Consider the following 12,870-nt stretch of genomic DNA (forward strand, 5'->3'; position numbering starts at 1 on the left):
CCACTTTTGGACCTGCCCTTCCAGCTCCTGCCTCACAGAGCTCAGTTTGGAGCAGCCGTGAAGATCCTTGTGCTTTTCCAGAAGCTTCACCTGGACATCCCGGAGCAGCTCCGTTCCTGCAGCTTCTCCAACCACCTCTGGCTCCCTCTGCCACCACGTGGAGATGTTTCCTTCCCACCCTTTGCCTATCCCCAAATCCAAATTCCCATTTTTTTCCCCGATAAACGACAAGGTTTAGCGACTCCCAGCATCCAGGCGGGCGCCTCCGGCTCTCTGATATTTCCTGTCAGCAGGATGAAAGCAAATTGAAGCAGGGAGAGTTTTCCAGGGCAGCCAGGAAGGTTGTGCAGCTCTGATCTCCGGGGTGGCAGCTCCCAGCAGGTGACAGCGGGTGACAGCCACGTCCCCGCAGCCGCGCTGACCTAGAAAAGGAACAGTTCTGCTGTGAAGGAGTCATAAAAATGCAGCTGGTCCTTGTAAACCAGAGAGCAGCTTGTTCCAGCTTGTTCCATAAAAGATTCAAGCTCCCACCTTTCCTTTATTCCCAGCCCCGGGAGGCTGTGGTGTCTGTGGGTTGGGAATGAGAATTTCTTTAAGCAGCCCCGAGCAGGGCACGGCTCTGGCATTTCCTCCTGGTCACTTTTTTTAGTGGAGTGGATTTTTAACTTCTGCTGTCACTCAGCACTCAGGTGGATTCAAATATCCTGGGAAAAGGTTCCTGGGATGGCTCAGTGGTTGCTGGCTGGAAAATGGGGATGGGAATTTTCTGTCGGTGCCACGACACAGAGGCCATAACCCCGGATAAATGGCTGTGGATAAAGGCAGTGAGGATGTTTTAATTGCCTTGCTGATTAAATAATCCCAGAATCCCAAAATGTTGTGGATTGGAAACCCAAATCCCATCCCATTCCCATCCCTGCTGCGGCAGGGACACCTCCCACTGTCCCCGGTCTCCAACCCCAATGTCCAACCTGGCCTTGGGCACTGCCAGGGATCCAGGGGCAGCCACAGCTGCTCTGGCAATTCCAGCCCAGCCAGGAATTCCCAATTCCCAATATCCCACCTATCCCTACCTTCTCATAGTTTGAAGCCATTCCCCTTGTCCTGGCACTCCAGGCCTTTAGCCAAAGCCCGTCTCTCTGTCCCTGGGTTTGAAGTTGTTCAAAGCAAGGAAACAACTTCCCCCTCCCAGCTCTGCCATCCCCCAAATTCCCATTTATTTACCAAACAGGCTGAAGGATCCTGATCCAGAACTTCCAAGATCATTTATTATCATCCCTTGGGATGCAAATCCAGGAGGCAGAGTGGTTCCTATCCCAGTTCTCCAGGTTCCAGCAGATCTTGGTGCTGGAGTTTGATTTCACTCTGATAAAAAGGATCCCTCTCTCGGGGACCATTTCCCACCCCACCCTCAAACCCGGAGCTGTTTTCCACATTTCAGGAGGATTTCATTGTTGGCTCTGTGGCTTCCCCAGCCCAGCTTTCCCTGAGGTGCTCCCATGCCTTCCATCTTCAGGTGCCAGAGGATAAATCTGGCTCAGGACTGGCTGTTTCTGCCACCTGAATTACTCAGCTGTTGATCCATATCCCATAAAATCTGCATCTGTAAAAATCTGCATCCTTGGGCTCCACATTCCTTATTCCTAAAGGCTTGGGAATTTTAGTTTCATTTTAAAAGGCGGGGGGGAGGGGGGAAGAAATTTTTTTTTTTTAATGTATATATCACAGAAAACCAATTGCACAAGATGATAAATGTTATAAAATAATGAAATAATAAAAAGGAACGGGAGGAGCAAGTCCAGGAGGATTGTTGATATAAGTCGATTACATGCCCAGGATTGTTCTCCTGGATTAGGAATGGTTTAATTGGGAAGGATTGTGCCCACTGTTAAATGGGCTTTAGAGCAGAAAAGGCAGGGAAAGAGGTTTATCATGCTACTGCCAAATCAGGGAATCATGGAATATCCTGAGCTGGAGAGATCCCAAGGGTCACCCAGCCCTGCCCCTGTCCCTTCCCAGACCCCACAACAATCCCGCTCTGTCCATCCCTGGTGTCCAAACACTCCTGGAGCTCTGGCAGCCTCGGGAATGTCACCATTCCCTGGGGGAGCTGTTCCAGTGCTTATCCCACCTTCTGGGGGAGGAACCTTTCCCTAAAATCCATCCTAAGGCTCCCTTGGCACATCTGGATTTCCTCCTGTCCTGTTGCTGTTCCCTGGGAGCAGATCCTGACTCCACTCAGGACACTTTGGATCAGTTTGTCCCTGGTTCAAGCCAAGCCTCACCTTCCTGGTCTGGGCTGGGTTTGAGCTGCTGGTCCCAGTTGGATCCAGAGGAGCCAGGAATCTCCTCTGCAGGAGAGCAGGGAGGTGGGATCAGCTCCACACGGAAAGACACGTCAGGGGTTGGGGTTCTGCTGATAGTGAAAATATTAATTAAAGAGAAATGGTGTGAGGAGCAGTTGAGGACGTTGGGATTGTGCATCTGGAGGGGAGGAAATTCAGGGGAGACCTCACTGTGGTCTCCAACATCCTCTCAAGGCAGCTCCAATTTCAGCTCCCTGGCACGGGGACGGGACCCCGGGAAAGTTTAGGGTGGATTTTAGGAAAGATTCCTCCCCCAGAAGGTGGGATAAGCACTGGAACAGCTCCCCAGGGAATGGTGACATTCCCGAAGCTGCCAGAGCTCCAGGAGTGTTTGGACACCAGGGATGGACAGGGTGGGATTTTGGGGTGTCTGGGCAGGACCAGGGGTTGGACTGCGTGAACCTTGGGATCTCTTCCCAATATTCCCAATACTCAGGATATTCCATGGTTCTCTGCCATCAAGAACAGATCATCTTTTACAGCTCACCTGAATCCCAGATATTTGTCACCGAGTCATTCCAAATCCATCCTTGGGAATGAACATGACACAGGACCCACTCCTCAGTTTCATATTCTCACCTGGATATACAATTCTGATTATATTCCAGTCAGAATTAGGAAAAAAAGAAGCAGGAATAACACAAACACTCCCTAGGGATTTTTCCCTCTGTGATGTGCAAATGGAACATTTGTCCAGGAGCTGAACATCCCAATTTTAGATATAAAACTTCCAAAGAAATCTCTTATTTTATAAGGAAAATCAATCTGTGTGGTTATAAATGGCAAAGGAAGGGCTGTAAACGCCTCCACCATTTTTTATGGAGTATCCAACGGATTAATTGACTTTGTCATTAATTTTTTTTGTCATCATTTAACATTGTCTCTTTAATTAAAGAGATTCTTGTCCAGCTAGTGGAGACAGTGAAGGAATTTGTGCTGGGAATCAATAGGCCACGAACAACGGAGTGAGGAGCTGTTTATTTTTTACAAACATATCTGAGCACACAAGGAATCAATCTTTAATCATCCCAGAGAACTGACTCCTCAGGAAATCCAGAATTCCAAGGATTTAAGAGAATAGAGTTTTCCAACAAAAGTCATGGAATAAACCTCCTTTTATCGGCAGCACCAGGGTGATTCCAACCTTTTGGAATAAAAATCCGTCCCCATTTACAGTCTCCTTTTGCTTTTCTGTGTCCTTTGAGATCAAAGATTCCTAAATATTTCAAGGAAAAAAGGAGTCCTGTCCCAGAGAAACCTCCTGTGCTCCAAGTTGCTTGAGCATGGATATTCTCTGCTTAATTAATTAGAGGATAATGCAAATAAAAACTCCAGGAACTTCTCCCACTTCTCAGAGCTTCATAAATATTCCCAAACCACTGGAAAAATTGTTATTTTCAATTTTTATAATTCCCCACCTGAATTTCATCCTTATCTTTGTAAGGAGAAGGGCTTTGATTATTTTTTTTCCCCTTCAAAAATTCCTTTTCCACCCAAACCTTGGTTCTTATGGATATTCCAGTTCTGGACACAGGAATTGAGGTGCAGGGTTGTGTTTTATGTGGATTTTCTCTTGGAAGCCTCAGTCTTGGATTTTTCATGGAAAAAAGCACAGGCTCAGCATTAGGGATGGGCTGCACAGGGAATTTTTTGGGGAATTTTAGGAAGTGGTGATGAGGATTTAGCTCTTTCCCATCCAGGGGAGCCAAAGTGATTCCCAGAACTCCAAGGGAATCAGCCTTGGGTGCTTCCAGCTTGGAATCAGAGCATCTCCAGGTCGGTTCTGGGATTTTCCAGCACCCCAAGGAGTTGTAGGAATTAAATCCTAATTTTAGGGTGTCCTGGGCTCCATTTATTTTCAATTATTTCCATATTTTTCTGCCCAGGTTGTTGGTGTTTCCTGAGTTTGGGAAGCAGCTCCTGGAATTACGTCTCAATTTCCAATGCGGAGTTGGTTTTTCAAGTGGTAAAACCAAAGTTGGGCGTGGCAGATCCTGATTTTTTTTTAATTTATATCAATATATTTGCATATTTATTATGTATGTATTTACTTTTTATAGTTTATATTGTAATATTTATATGTTTCTTTATTTATATAAAATATATTTATTTTATATATATTTTATTTATGTATTTATACATTTATAATTTCTATATTTGTATATGCATGTATTTATATATTATTTTATTTATATATTTATCAATTCCACAGCAGAGCAGGAAAATTAGAGCTATTTTCCATCTAACACAATGACAATTTTCTGTTGTTTCGGATTTTTTTTCCCCCTGGTTTCCATGGTGAAAAATAAGGATTAGACCAGAGCTGGAGTTGATTGCAAGGGGAAAAAAAAAAAAATAAAATCAAAATCTGTGTTGTTTCCTATGGAGAAATATCAATATCTAACCCTGGCTTTGGAGGGGTAATCCTGAATGGAAAAATCCAATTGTTTTCCCTTTCCAAAGGAGAAAATAATGAAGATTTTATTCCTTCTGGAAGGAAGGGCAAGGATTCAAAGCAGAGGCTGAATTTGATAGAAATTCATGTCTGGTTTGGGTAATTGCAAATTTTCCTTGTTATTTACTGAAATTCTTTGGGAAATCTCTGGTTCTGTGGTTCCTTAGGAGAAGATGAAGTGGAATAGGGAATATTTTATTTATTTTTTTTTTTTGTCTTACAGTGCTCATAGGTATCATTGACATAATGGCATAAAGCGTGGCTTTAAAAGCTTAATCCTATTTATTTTTTAAAACTTGATCACCACAAACTGGCCCTTGGTCCTTGGCTGTAATTCCTGCCTGCTGAGCATCTCAAATCCTCAGGAATTGGGGGAATTCCCCACTTTTCCTGCCCCAACACACATCCAAGGGCCGTCGGACGTCTGGAGGAAATATTCCCAGTTTTTTGTGTGTTTTTTTATAGAAATTCTCCACAGTGGGATAATCCAGGAGGTTCATTCCTTGTTGATTCTTTTGGAATTTTGGAGGTTGACCAGGTCGGCTTTGCTTTTTAAGGTGAAGCCAAATCCCAAAATCTCTGACCTTTAAATCCTTCGGATTCTAGGTTGGACAACTGTTTTGAAATGAAAAAGTCTTTCAGATTTTGACGGTTTTAAGCGTATTTTGTCACAGAAATATTCCATGGTGGGATAATTCAACAATTCCATTCCTTGCTGAATCCCTTGTTGCATTCCTTGTTGAATCCCCTGTTGCATTCCTTGCTGATTCTTTTGGAATTTTGGAGGTTGCCCAGGACTGCTCTGCTTTCTAAGATGGAGCCAAATCCCAAAACCTCTGAGCTTTTGGATTCTAGGTTGGACAACTGTTTTGAAATGAAAAAGTCTTTCAGATTTTGACGGTTTTAAGCGTATTTTGTCACAGAAATATTCCATGGTGGGAAAATTCAACAATTCCATTCCTTGTTGAATCCCCTGTTGAATCCCCTGTTGCATTCCTTGTTGAATCCCCTGTTGCATTCCTTGATGATTCTTTTGGAATTCTGGAGGTTGCCCAGGTCTGCTCTGCTTTCTACGGTGAAGCCAAATCCCAAAAATTCTGAGCTTCGGAATTACTTTTTTTGGATTTCAGGCAGGCCAGCAGCGCTGGTGGGAGCAGGAGATCACGGTGAACGGGAACATCCAGAAGGGAGAACTGATCACCTACAACCTGACGGAGCTCATCAAGCCCGAGGCCTACGAGGTGCGCCTGACGCCCATCACGCGATTCGGGGAGGGCGACTCCACCATCCGAGTCATCAAATACAGTGGTAAGGGTTCCAAATCCAAGGAAAAACCCACTGGGAATCGTGTGGGTCGCCCAGAATACCGGGGCTGTTCCCAATCCTGGAATAACGGCACGAGCGCGTGCGCTGGTTTTGGCGCGCGTGAGGTTTGGTGAGGAGGGAAGAAGCCACTCGTGGGAATGATTTTTCTGAGAGGAACTGGGATAAAGGGAAATGTCCAAGCAGAAAGTTCCAAAAGCACCCCAGAGGTCCAGAATTCCTTTCAGAAATCAGCAGCAAATAAAAAAAAAATAAAATCCGATGAAAAATGAAAGATCGTGAATAAATCTGGAGGAAATTCAATGTCTGGAGCATCTTGTGAAATTCTTTGGGATCAGAGCTGACCTCAGCTCATCCGCAATTATTTTTTAATAAAAAAATATTTTTTAAATTTAAAAAATTACTCGAGAGGTGCCTGAATTATCAATTCTAAAGGACGTGGGGCCCATTTCCCTCAATGCCACCTCTGCTGCTGCTGGGGGTGGATGGAGCTGGGGTTTCACCCGTGGCAGGGAAGTGTTGGCAAAGTCGGCATTCCCCAAAGCTCAGGAGAGAAAAATCTCAGGAAAAGGAAGGATTTGGAATCGCGGAATTTCAGACTGGTTTGGGATGGAAGGGAACTTTAAATCCCATCCCATTCTACCCCCTGCCACGGGCAGGGACAAATTCCACTGTCCCAGGCTGCTCCAAGGCCTGTCCAGCCTGGCCTTGGATACTTCCAGGGATGGGGATGGGCGGGATAAACAAGGATGGGTTGTTTATTCAATCTAAGAACACACAAATGAAAACATCGAGATTTTCCTGCAATTCCTGTTGGATTTTGGCTCCCCGTGGGATCCCTTTGCCCTATTTCCTGACACTGGTTGGAGTCCAGTCTCTCTGTACATAAACATGGGAAAAACCTGGATTTTTGCCAAAAAATCAGGAGCAGAAGCTTCATCCAAATATTTGGGATTTCTGTGCAGGAAACCCAACCTGGCTGTAACAGGGAGACAAATCCTCCCAGGCAGCCACTGCCCTCATCCATGGAGTTCCTAATTTATCCCATGATTTATGGAGTGACCAGCATTCCCATAAGGAAAAACTCCACCATTCCAGTAACTCCTGCCCTTCCTAGTGCTGCTTTCACTCTGGGAACTGTTGGGAGCTTGATTGAGGTCGTGGCCACGACTCCTGACTGTTCTGAGCTCCAGCTTTTCCTGACACTTGCTGGGATTTCCATTCCCAGGCTGTGGCTGGCAGGGAGGGCTTTCCCATGCAGCAGAAAAAGTGGATTTATCCCACAAATATTCCGGCTGGGATGTGCCTTTAGCACAGATGTGAACAACATCCCGTGCCAAACATGCCAAGGAGCTGCCAGTGCCAATTCCAGCCTCTGGGGGAGAGGAATCTGCAGATTTTGGAGCAACAATTTGGATGCTGACAAGTCCAAAGCCTCCAAAATCCCAATCCAGATCCTTATCCGTGACCTAAACCTAAAATTTAGTTCATGGATCCCCCTTTGAAGAGAGATCCCAGCACTGCAGAGGCTTTTTTGTGCTTAAAATGTGCGTTTTTATCCTGGCATTCATCCTGGGAATGGTGTCAGCAAATCCTTACCGGGGTTCTTTATGGATGTTGAGGCTTCAGCTGTAAAATAAGGATATCACAAATGTCATCAGAGGGAAAGGTTATCGTGTGGAATGCTGGAATGTTGGAAAAGCAGTTAATGGGATGTGGGTATGCAAGAAATAATCACAATACCCAGAAAGACAAGATACCAGGAAAGTATTTTTTAAAATAATTAAGATAATGTTTTACATTTTCCTCACAGAATTTTTTTTTTTTTTTTTAACTGGAGAGACCTCAGGAATTTGCATTTCCAGCTGCTCAGTGGGATTTGGGATGTGAGTGTGGCTCTGTGTGTTCGGTTCTGAGCAGTGCCAGCCCTTCTTCCTCATCCCACCACTTTGGAATCTTCTTTTCAGAGGAGCAGGCCATGGAATCATCCTGGAATGGTGTGGGTTGGAAGAGACCTTAAATCCCATCCAGTGCCACCTCACCCAGGGGCAGGGACACCTCCCACTGCCCCAGGGAAGTTGGATTTTGGCTCTGTCCAACCTGGCCTTGGACATTTCCAGGGATCCAGGAGCAGCCACAGCTTCTCTGGGAATTCTATTCCAGAGCCTCCCCACCCTCCCAGGGAAGAATAAAGAATTCCTTTTCCATATGTTCTGTTATCCTTAGGGAGCTAATCCCCCTATTTTTTAAAGGGGGCACAGCCAGGATCTGTGGGAAATGTCGCTGTCGCCACATCCATGGGGTTGCACCTAAAAAAATCAGGAGAAAACATTCAATCCAAGATTTCTTGTCCAAAACACATCACCCAAACCCAAAGCCCACCACCAAGCTGAAATTCCTGTGGGTTTTATTCTCCTTGACAAGGGAACAGCAGGAAAATTAAGGAATATCTGTCCTGACTCTAACCAATCACAACCATTCCCAACATTTTTTTGCTCCTCCTGAGATCATCCAGCAGCAAAAATTCCCTCCCTGCAGGGCCAGCCCCACCCTGAGAGGGACACGGATTTTTCCAGGCATGACAGTCAGCTTTGGGAATTTAGGGTCTCAATTATCCATGAATTTCCCTTTCTGGTGAATTCATCCTTTGTGATGTGCACACAGCAACCTCTCCTCAGCCATCACATTTTCTCCTGCAACCATGCTGCTCCAAAAGTGGGATTTTTTTAATATTATTATTTTTTTTTCTTGGTTGTTTTGGGGTGTTTTTTTTCCCAAGTTTATGAAGCTGGATAAATTCAGCTTAACCACCTTCATTTTCTTGTCTGCCTTTGTGCCTCGGTGTGACACAAAGTGTTGGTTTTGCTCTGCTGGGAACAATCCAAATTGTGTGACTCGAGGTGACACCTGATGAGATTTTCCATCCAAACCCCTGCATTTAGTCACAAATCAAGCCTCAGTCAATGCAGCTGCCAGCAATTGCAGCTAATTCCAGGTTCAGTCACTCAGGGATCCTGTACAATTGAGCTTTTCTGGAGAATCAGAGGTAATTTGTAGGTAAAAGGTGTAAAAATCGGGTTTCTCAGGGAGATGACACTGGAGCAAGTCATTGCTGGTGTTTCAGATTAAGTGGTGCTAATTTAGAGCTGGGTTGGCAGCTCCATGTCGGATTCAGGATTTTGCTGAATCTTAGGCCGGGATTAAAGCAAGGAAGGGCAGCAGGAAAACCTGGAGTGATGCTCTGGCGTTGCCAGATGTCCCCATTAATTGGAGATAAAATTTAATTTTGAATTTTCTGCGAATGAAATCCAATTCCAGCCCTGAGCTCAGCCTCCTTCTGCTTCCCACATGAGGCAGAAGGGCCTTTTCCTAAATCATCCATCCTCAAATTGCTCCTTCTGCAAACAGAGCCACAGAATAATCCCTCCTTCAATGCCAAATGCCTCCTTCCCAAATTTGAGCATTGCCCAGATTCCTCTGGATTAACCAGGGAAGCCATTCCCAGGTTTAGGATATTGTGGACATTTTGAAGGTTTGGATTTCATTCTCTTCCAGCTTCTTAAAGTGAATTTCAGTGATCAGCAAGGAGAAATTTAGGATAATCTGAATGTTGATAGATTGGAAATTTTTTCTTTGCATTGATTTTATTTTCCCTCTGTTTTCCAGCTCCGGTGAATCCACATCTCCGTAAGTATTTAAATAATTTTTTATTTTATCTTTCACGCCATGAAGAACAGTGTCCATGAAGGACACTGCTTGTCCCTCACAGTTCAAAAGTCAATTTGAAGTGTTTTACTTCCAGTTGCAGGAACCACCTCAAGGTGTTATTTGTGGTTCCTCTTGCTCCAACAAGGATAAAGGAAGGAAAATCCCAGCTCCAGCTCATCTTTCTCACTGCCCCAGAGAGTTCATCCAAAGGAAAATATTCATGGGCTAAAATTAAGATCCAGCTGTGGTGGAGCAGCTCAGGAGGTGTTGGGGATGCCGTGGGAAAACATGGAAGGACAGGGACACCTCCCAGTGTCCCAGGTGATCCAAGCCCAATGTCCAACCTGACCTTGGGCACTGCCAGGGATCCAGGGGCAGCCACAGCTGCTCTGGCAATTCCAGCCCAGCCAGGAATTCCCAATATCCCATCCATCCCTGCCCTCTGTCCATGTGAAGCCATTCCCTGTGCCCTGTCCCTCCATCCCTTGTCCCCAGTCCCTCTCCAGCTCTCCTGGAGCCCCTTCAGGCTCTGGAAGGTTCTCAAAGTCTCCCCAGAGCCTTTCCTGTGGCTCCTGAGTCATTTCCATGCTCTTTAGGGCAGATTGAAACCCAAAGGAAGGAAGTTCTTCCCCACATTGATCTGGGAATCACGGATTCATTGCACAGAGAAATGTGGAGGCCCCAAGTGGATTTTGGTTCTCCCCATATTCTCAGGACACAGCTCCTCAGGCATGACTGGGAATCCAAACTCTGACAAGATCAGGCTGGAAATGGCTTCAGTCACACTTTGTCCTTCCACTTTTCCATGAGCACCAAATCCCTGCAAACGACCAGGCAGGAGACTGGGATGGAGCTTTGGCACATCCCAGAAAAAACACCCTGCTCCCACAGTCCCACATCTCCCTGCTGCATCCTGTTCTCCCAATCCCCAACAAATCCATATTTTCCGTCACAACATATTCTTGTTTTTAATAACATGTCTCAAAGTTATTCCCACCTAAGGAATGAGGTCCAGTTTCCCATTTTTCCTGCTGCAGGGAAGAGGCACTAGGCAGGAGCAGGCTCTGCTCCATCCCTCAGTCTCAAGCTTTTGTGTAAATTTTAAACTTATTTGCAGAAGATCTTGTCCAACACGTTAATAATTAAGCAGGGCTCAGCTCAGAGCTCCCAGGAGCTGCAGGAACCTCTCCCATGGAGTCTAACGAGCAGGGAATGAAACTCCTGCTAATTAATATATTAAATCTAGGCTCTGATGGGAAGAAAAAAATACAATCCCAAGTGCTTCATGCTCCTCTAGGATTTTAAGATCTCAAACTAACTTTTCCAAAACTCTTGTAGGATCATGATGGAATGTGGGTGGCACCCGAATGGGAATAAGGAATGTGTTGCCTCAACGGAGGGACGGGAAAGTTTTTCCACCAAAGCTGCAGAGTCCCCAGGGTCACTCCTTTCAGGTGACCAAAGCCATGGCAGAATTCTGCTTTGCTTGTTTTCCCTGAGGATTTTTTGAGTGGAATCCCTTGGTAGGAGAGCAATCCCAGTCTGCATCCCATCTCCATTCCTAAGGCCACCCCTGCCCCATGGCCCCAACACAGCTTGGAATCCTCCAGGGATGGGCACTCCAAACCAATCCCTGAGCAGCCTTTCCATGGGGAAATTCCTGCTGTGGCCACCCTGAGCCTGCCCTGGCCCAGCCTGAGGCCGTTCCCTCTGCTCCTGTCCCTGTTCCCTGCAGCAGATCCCAAATCCCAAATCCCAAATCCCCCCCGGCTGTCCCCTCCTGTCAGGGAGTTGTGCAGAGCCACAAGGTCCCCCCTGAGCCTCCTTTGCTCCAGGCTCAGCCCTTTCCCAGCTCCCTCAGGAATTCTCCATCCCTTTCCCAGCTCCCTCAGGAATTCTCCAGCCCCTTCCCAGCTCCCTCAGGAATTCTCCAGCCCCTTCCCAGCTCCCTCAGCCTCTTCTGGTGCTCCAGCCCCTTCCCCAGTTCCCTTTGCTGTGCTACCTACAAAATCCCTGTTGATCCTAAACCCGTTGGGCCAATTTCTGGTTTTATTTATGCTGTGTGAACAAAACGATTTCTGTCTGGAAACTGAAGTTATGCTCTTCCTGCTTCATTTCCTGCGTAATCCCATTCCCTAAATCCTGCCTTTTGATGCCATCTCTGTGATACCCAAGCAAGAAGCATCAAAAGATTTCAACTTTGAGGTGGAGCCTCACATCTCCACTTCATTTTTCACCACCTAACAGAAACCATTTAAAGTAAACCAGAAGGATTTTCGATCAATGTGCACAATTAGAGATCACCCCTGAATAATGGAAGAGAGGAGAGGTTCAGTAGTCTCATCCAACCTGGATTTTATGGGAACGGATGACAAATCCATGCTACAATGAAGGGTTTCACCTCCAGAGCAGCTTCAGCTTTTACCCTAATTGGCAAGGAAATTATTAATGACCTGAATTCACTTCCAGATCTGCCGTGTGCCCTGACAAAAACCACCACGCTCATTAATGTTAATTAGCACCATCGTTAGGGCCATGGCTGGAGCACCTGTGGAAGAGCTGCTTGTTCCCCCTGCTCATCGGTTAACAGATCCAGATCTATTTAAATGCTCCTACAAAAGTATGGAGCAAAGCCTGAGGAGCTTTTCCCCGTTTTTCTTCTTCTGTCATTATTTAAGGAGTGTTCAATGCCAAGAACATTTAGCACTAACCTTTTCCAAGGTATTCCACATGAAATCAATGCTTGACTATTAAATAAATGGCAAACTTTGACTCTTTTTTTTCCCCCATCTGGTCTGAACATTTTTTTTTCTTCACCTGAGGGGGAAAAAAATCTTTTGTTCTGCTGATGTGGAATTTCTTCATGAAGCTCTGAGGGCACAAGAAGTTGATGCAGATTTTAAGGCACTGAAGGGGCAGTACAGAAAGTGCTGACTGGCTGAAAAATCTTTCTTTTGTTCACTTTGCTCCAGGACTGGATCTGGGAATCAAAACTTTTTTTTATTCACTTAAATTTTG

The 12,870-nt window shown here is 45.6% G+C and overlaps 1 protein-coding gene across 1 annotated transcript in view; it reads left to right on the top strand.

Annotated features, from left to right (window-relative positions):
• Positions 1 to 12,870, top strand: part of MDGA2 (MAM domain containing glycosylphosphatidylinositol anchor 2) — a 296,154-nt gene that overhangs the window by 266,341 nt on the left and 16,943 nt on the right. The window contains exons 14-15 of the mRNA XM_062495446.1: positions 5,952 to 6,129; positions 9,811 to 9,831. Coding sequence (XP_062351430.1) covers positions 5,952 to 6,129; positions 9,811 to 9,831 — 199 coding nt within the window. The remainder of the gene's footprint in view (positions 1 to 5,951; positions 6,130 to 9,810; positions 9,832 to 12,870) is intronic.

The sequence above is a fragment of the Cinclus cinclus genome, chromosome 6, assembly GCF_963662255.1.
Source record: "Cinclus cinclus chromosome 6, bCinCin1.1, whole genome shotgun sequence".
NCBI classification, from domain to species: domain Eukaryota; kingdom Metazoa; phylum Chordata; class Aves; order Passeriformes; family Cinclidae; genus Cinclus; species Cinclus cinclus.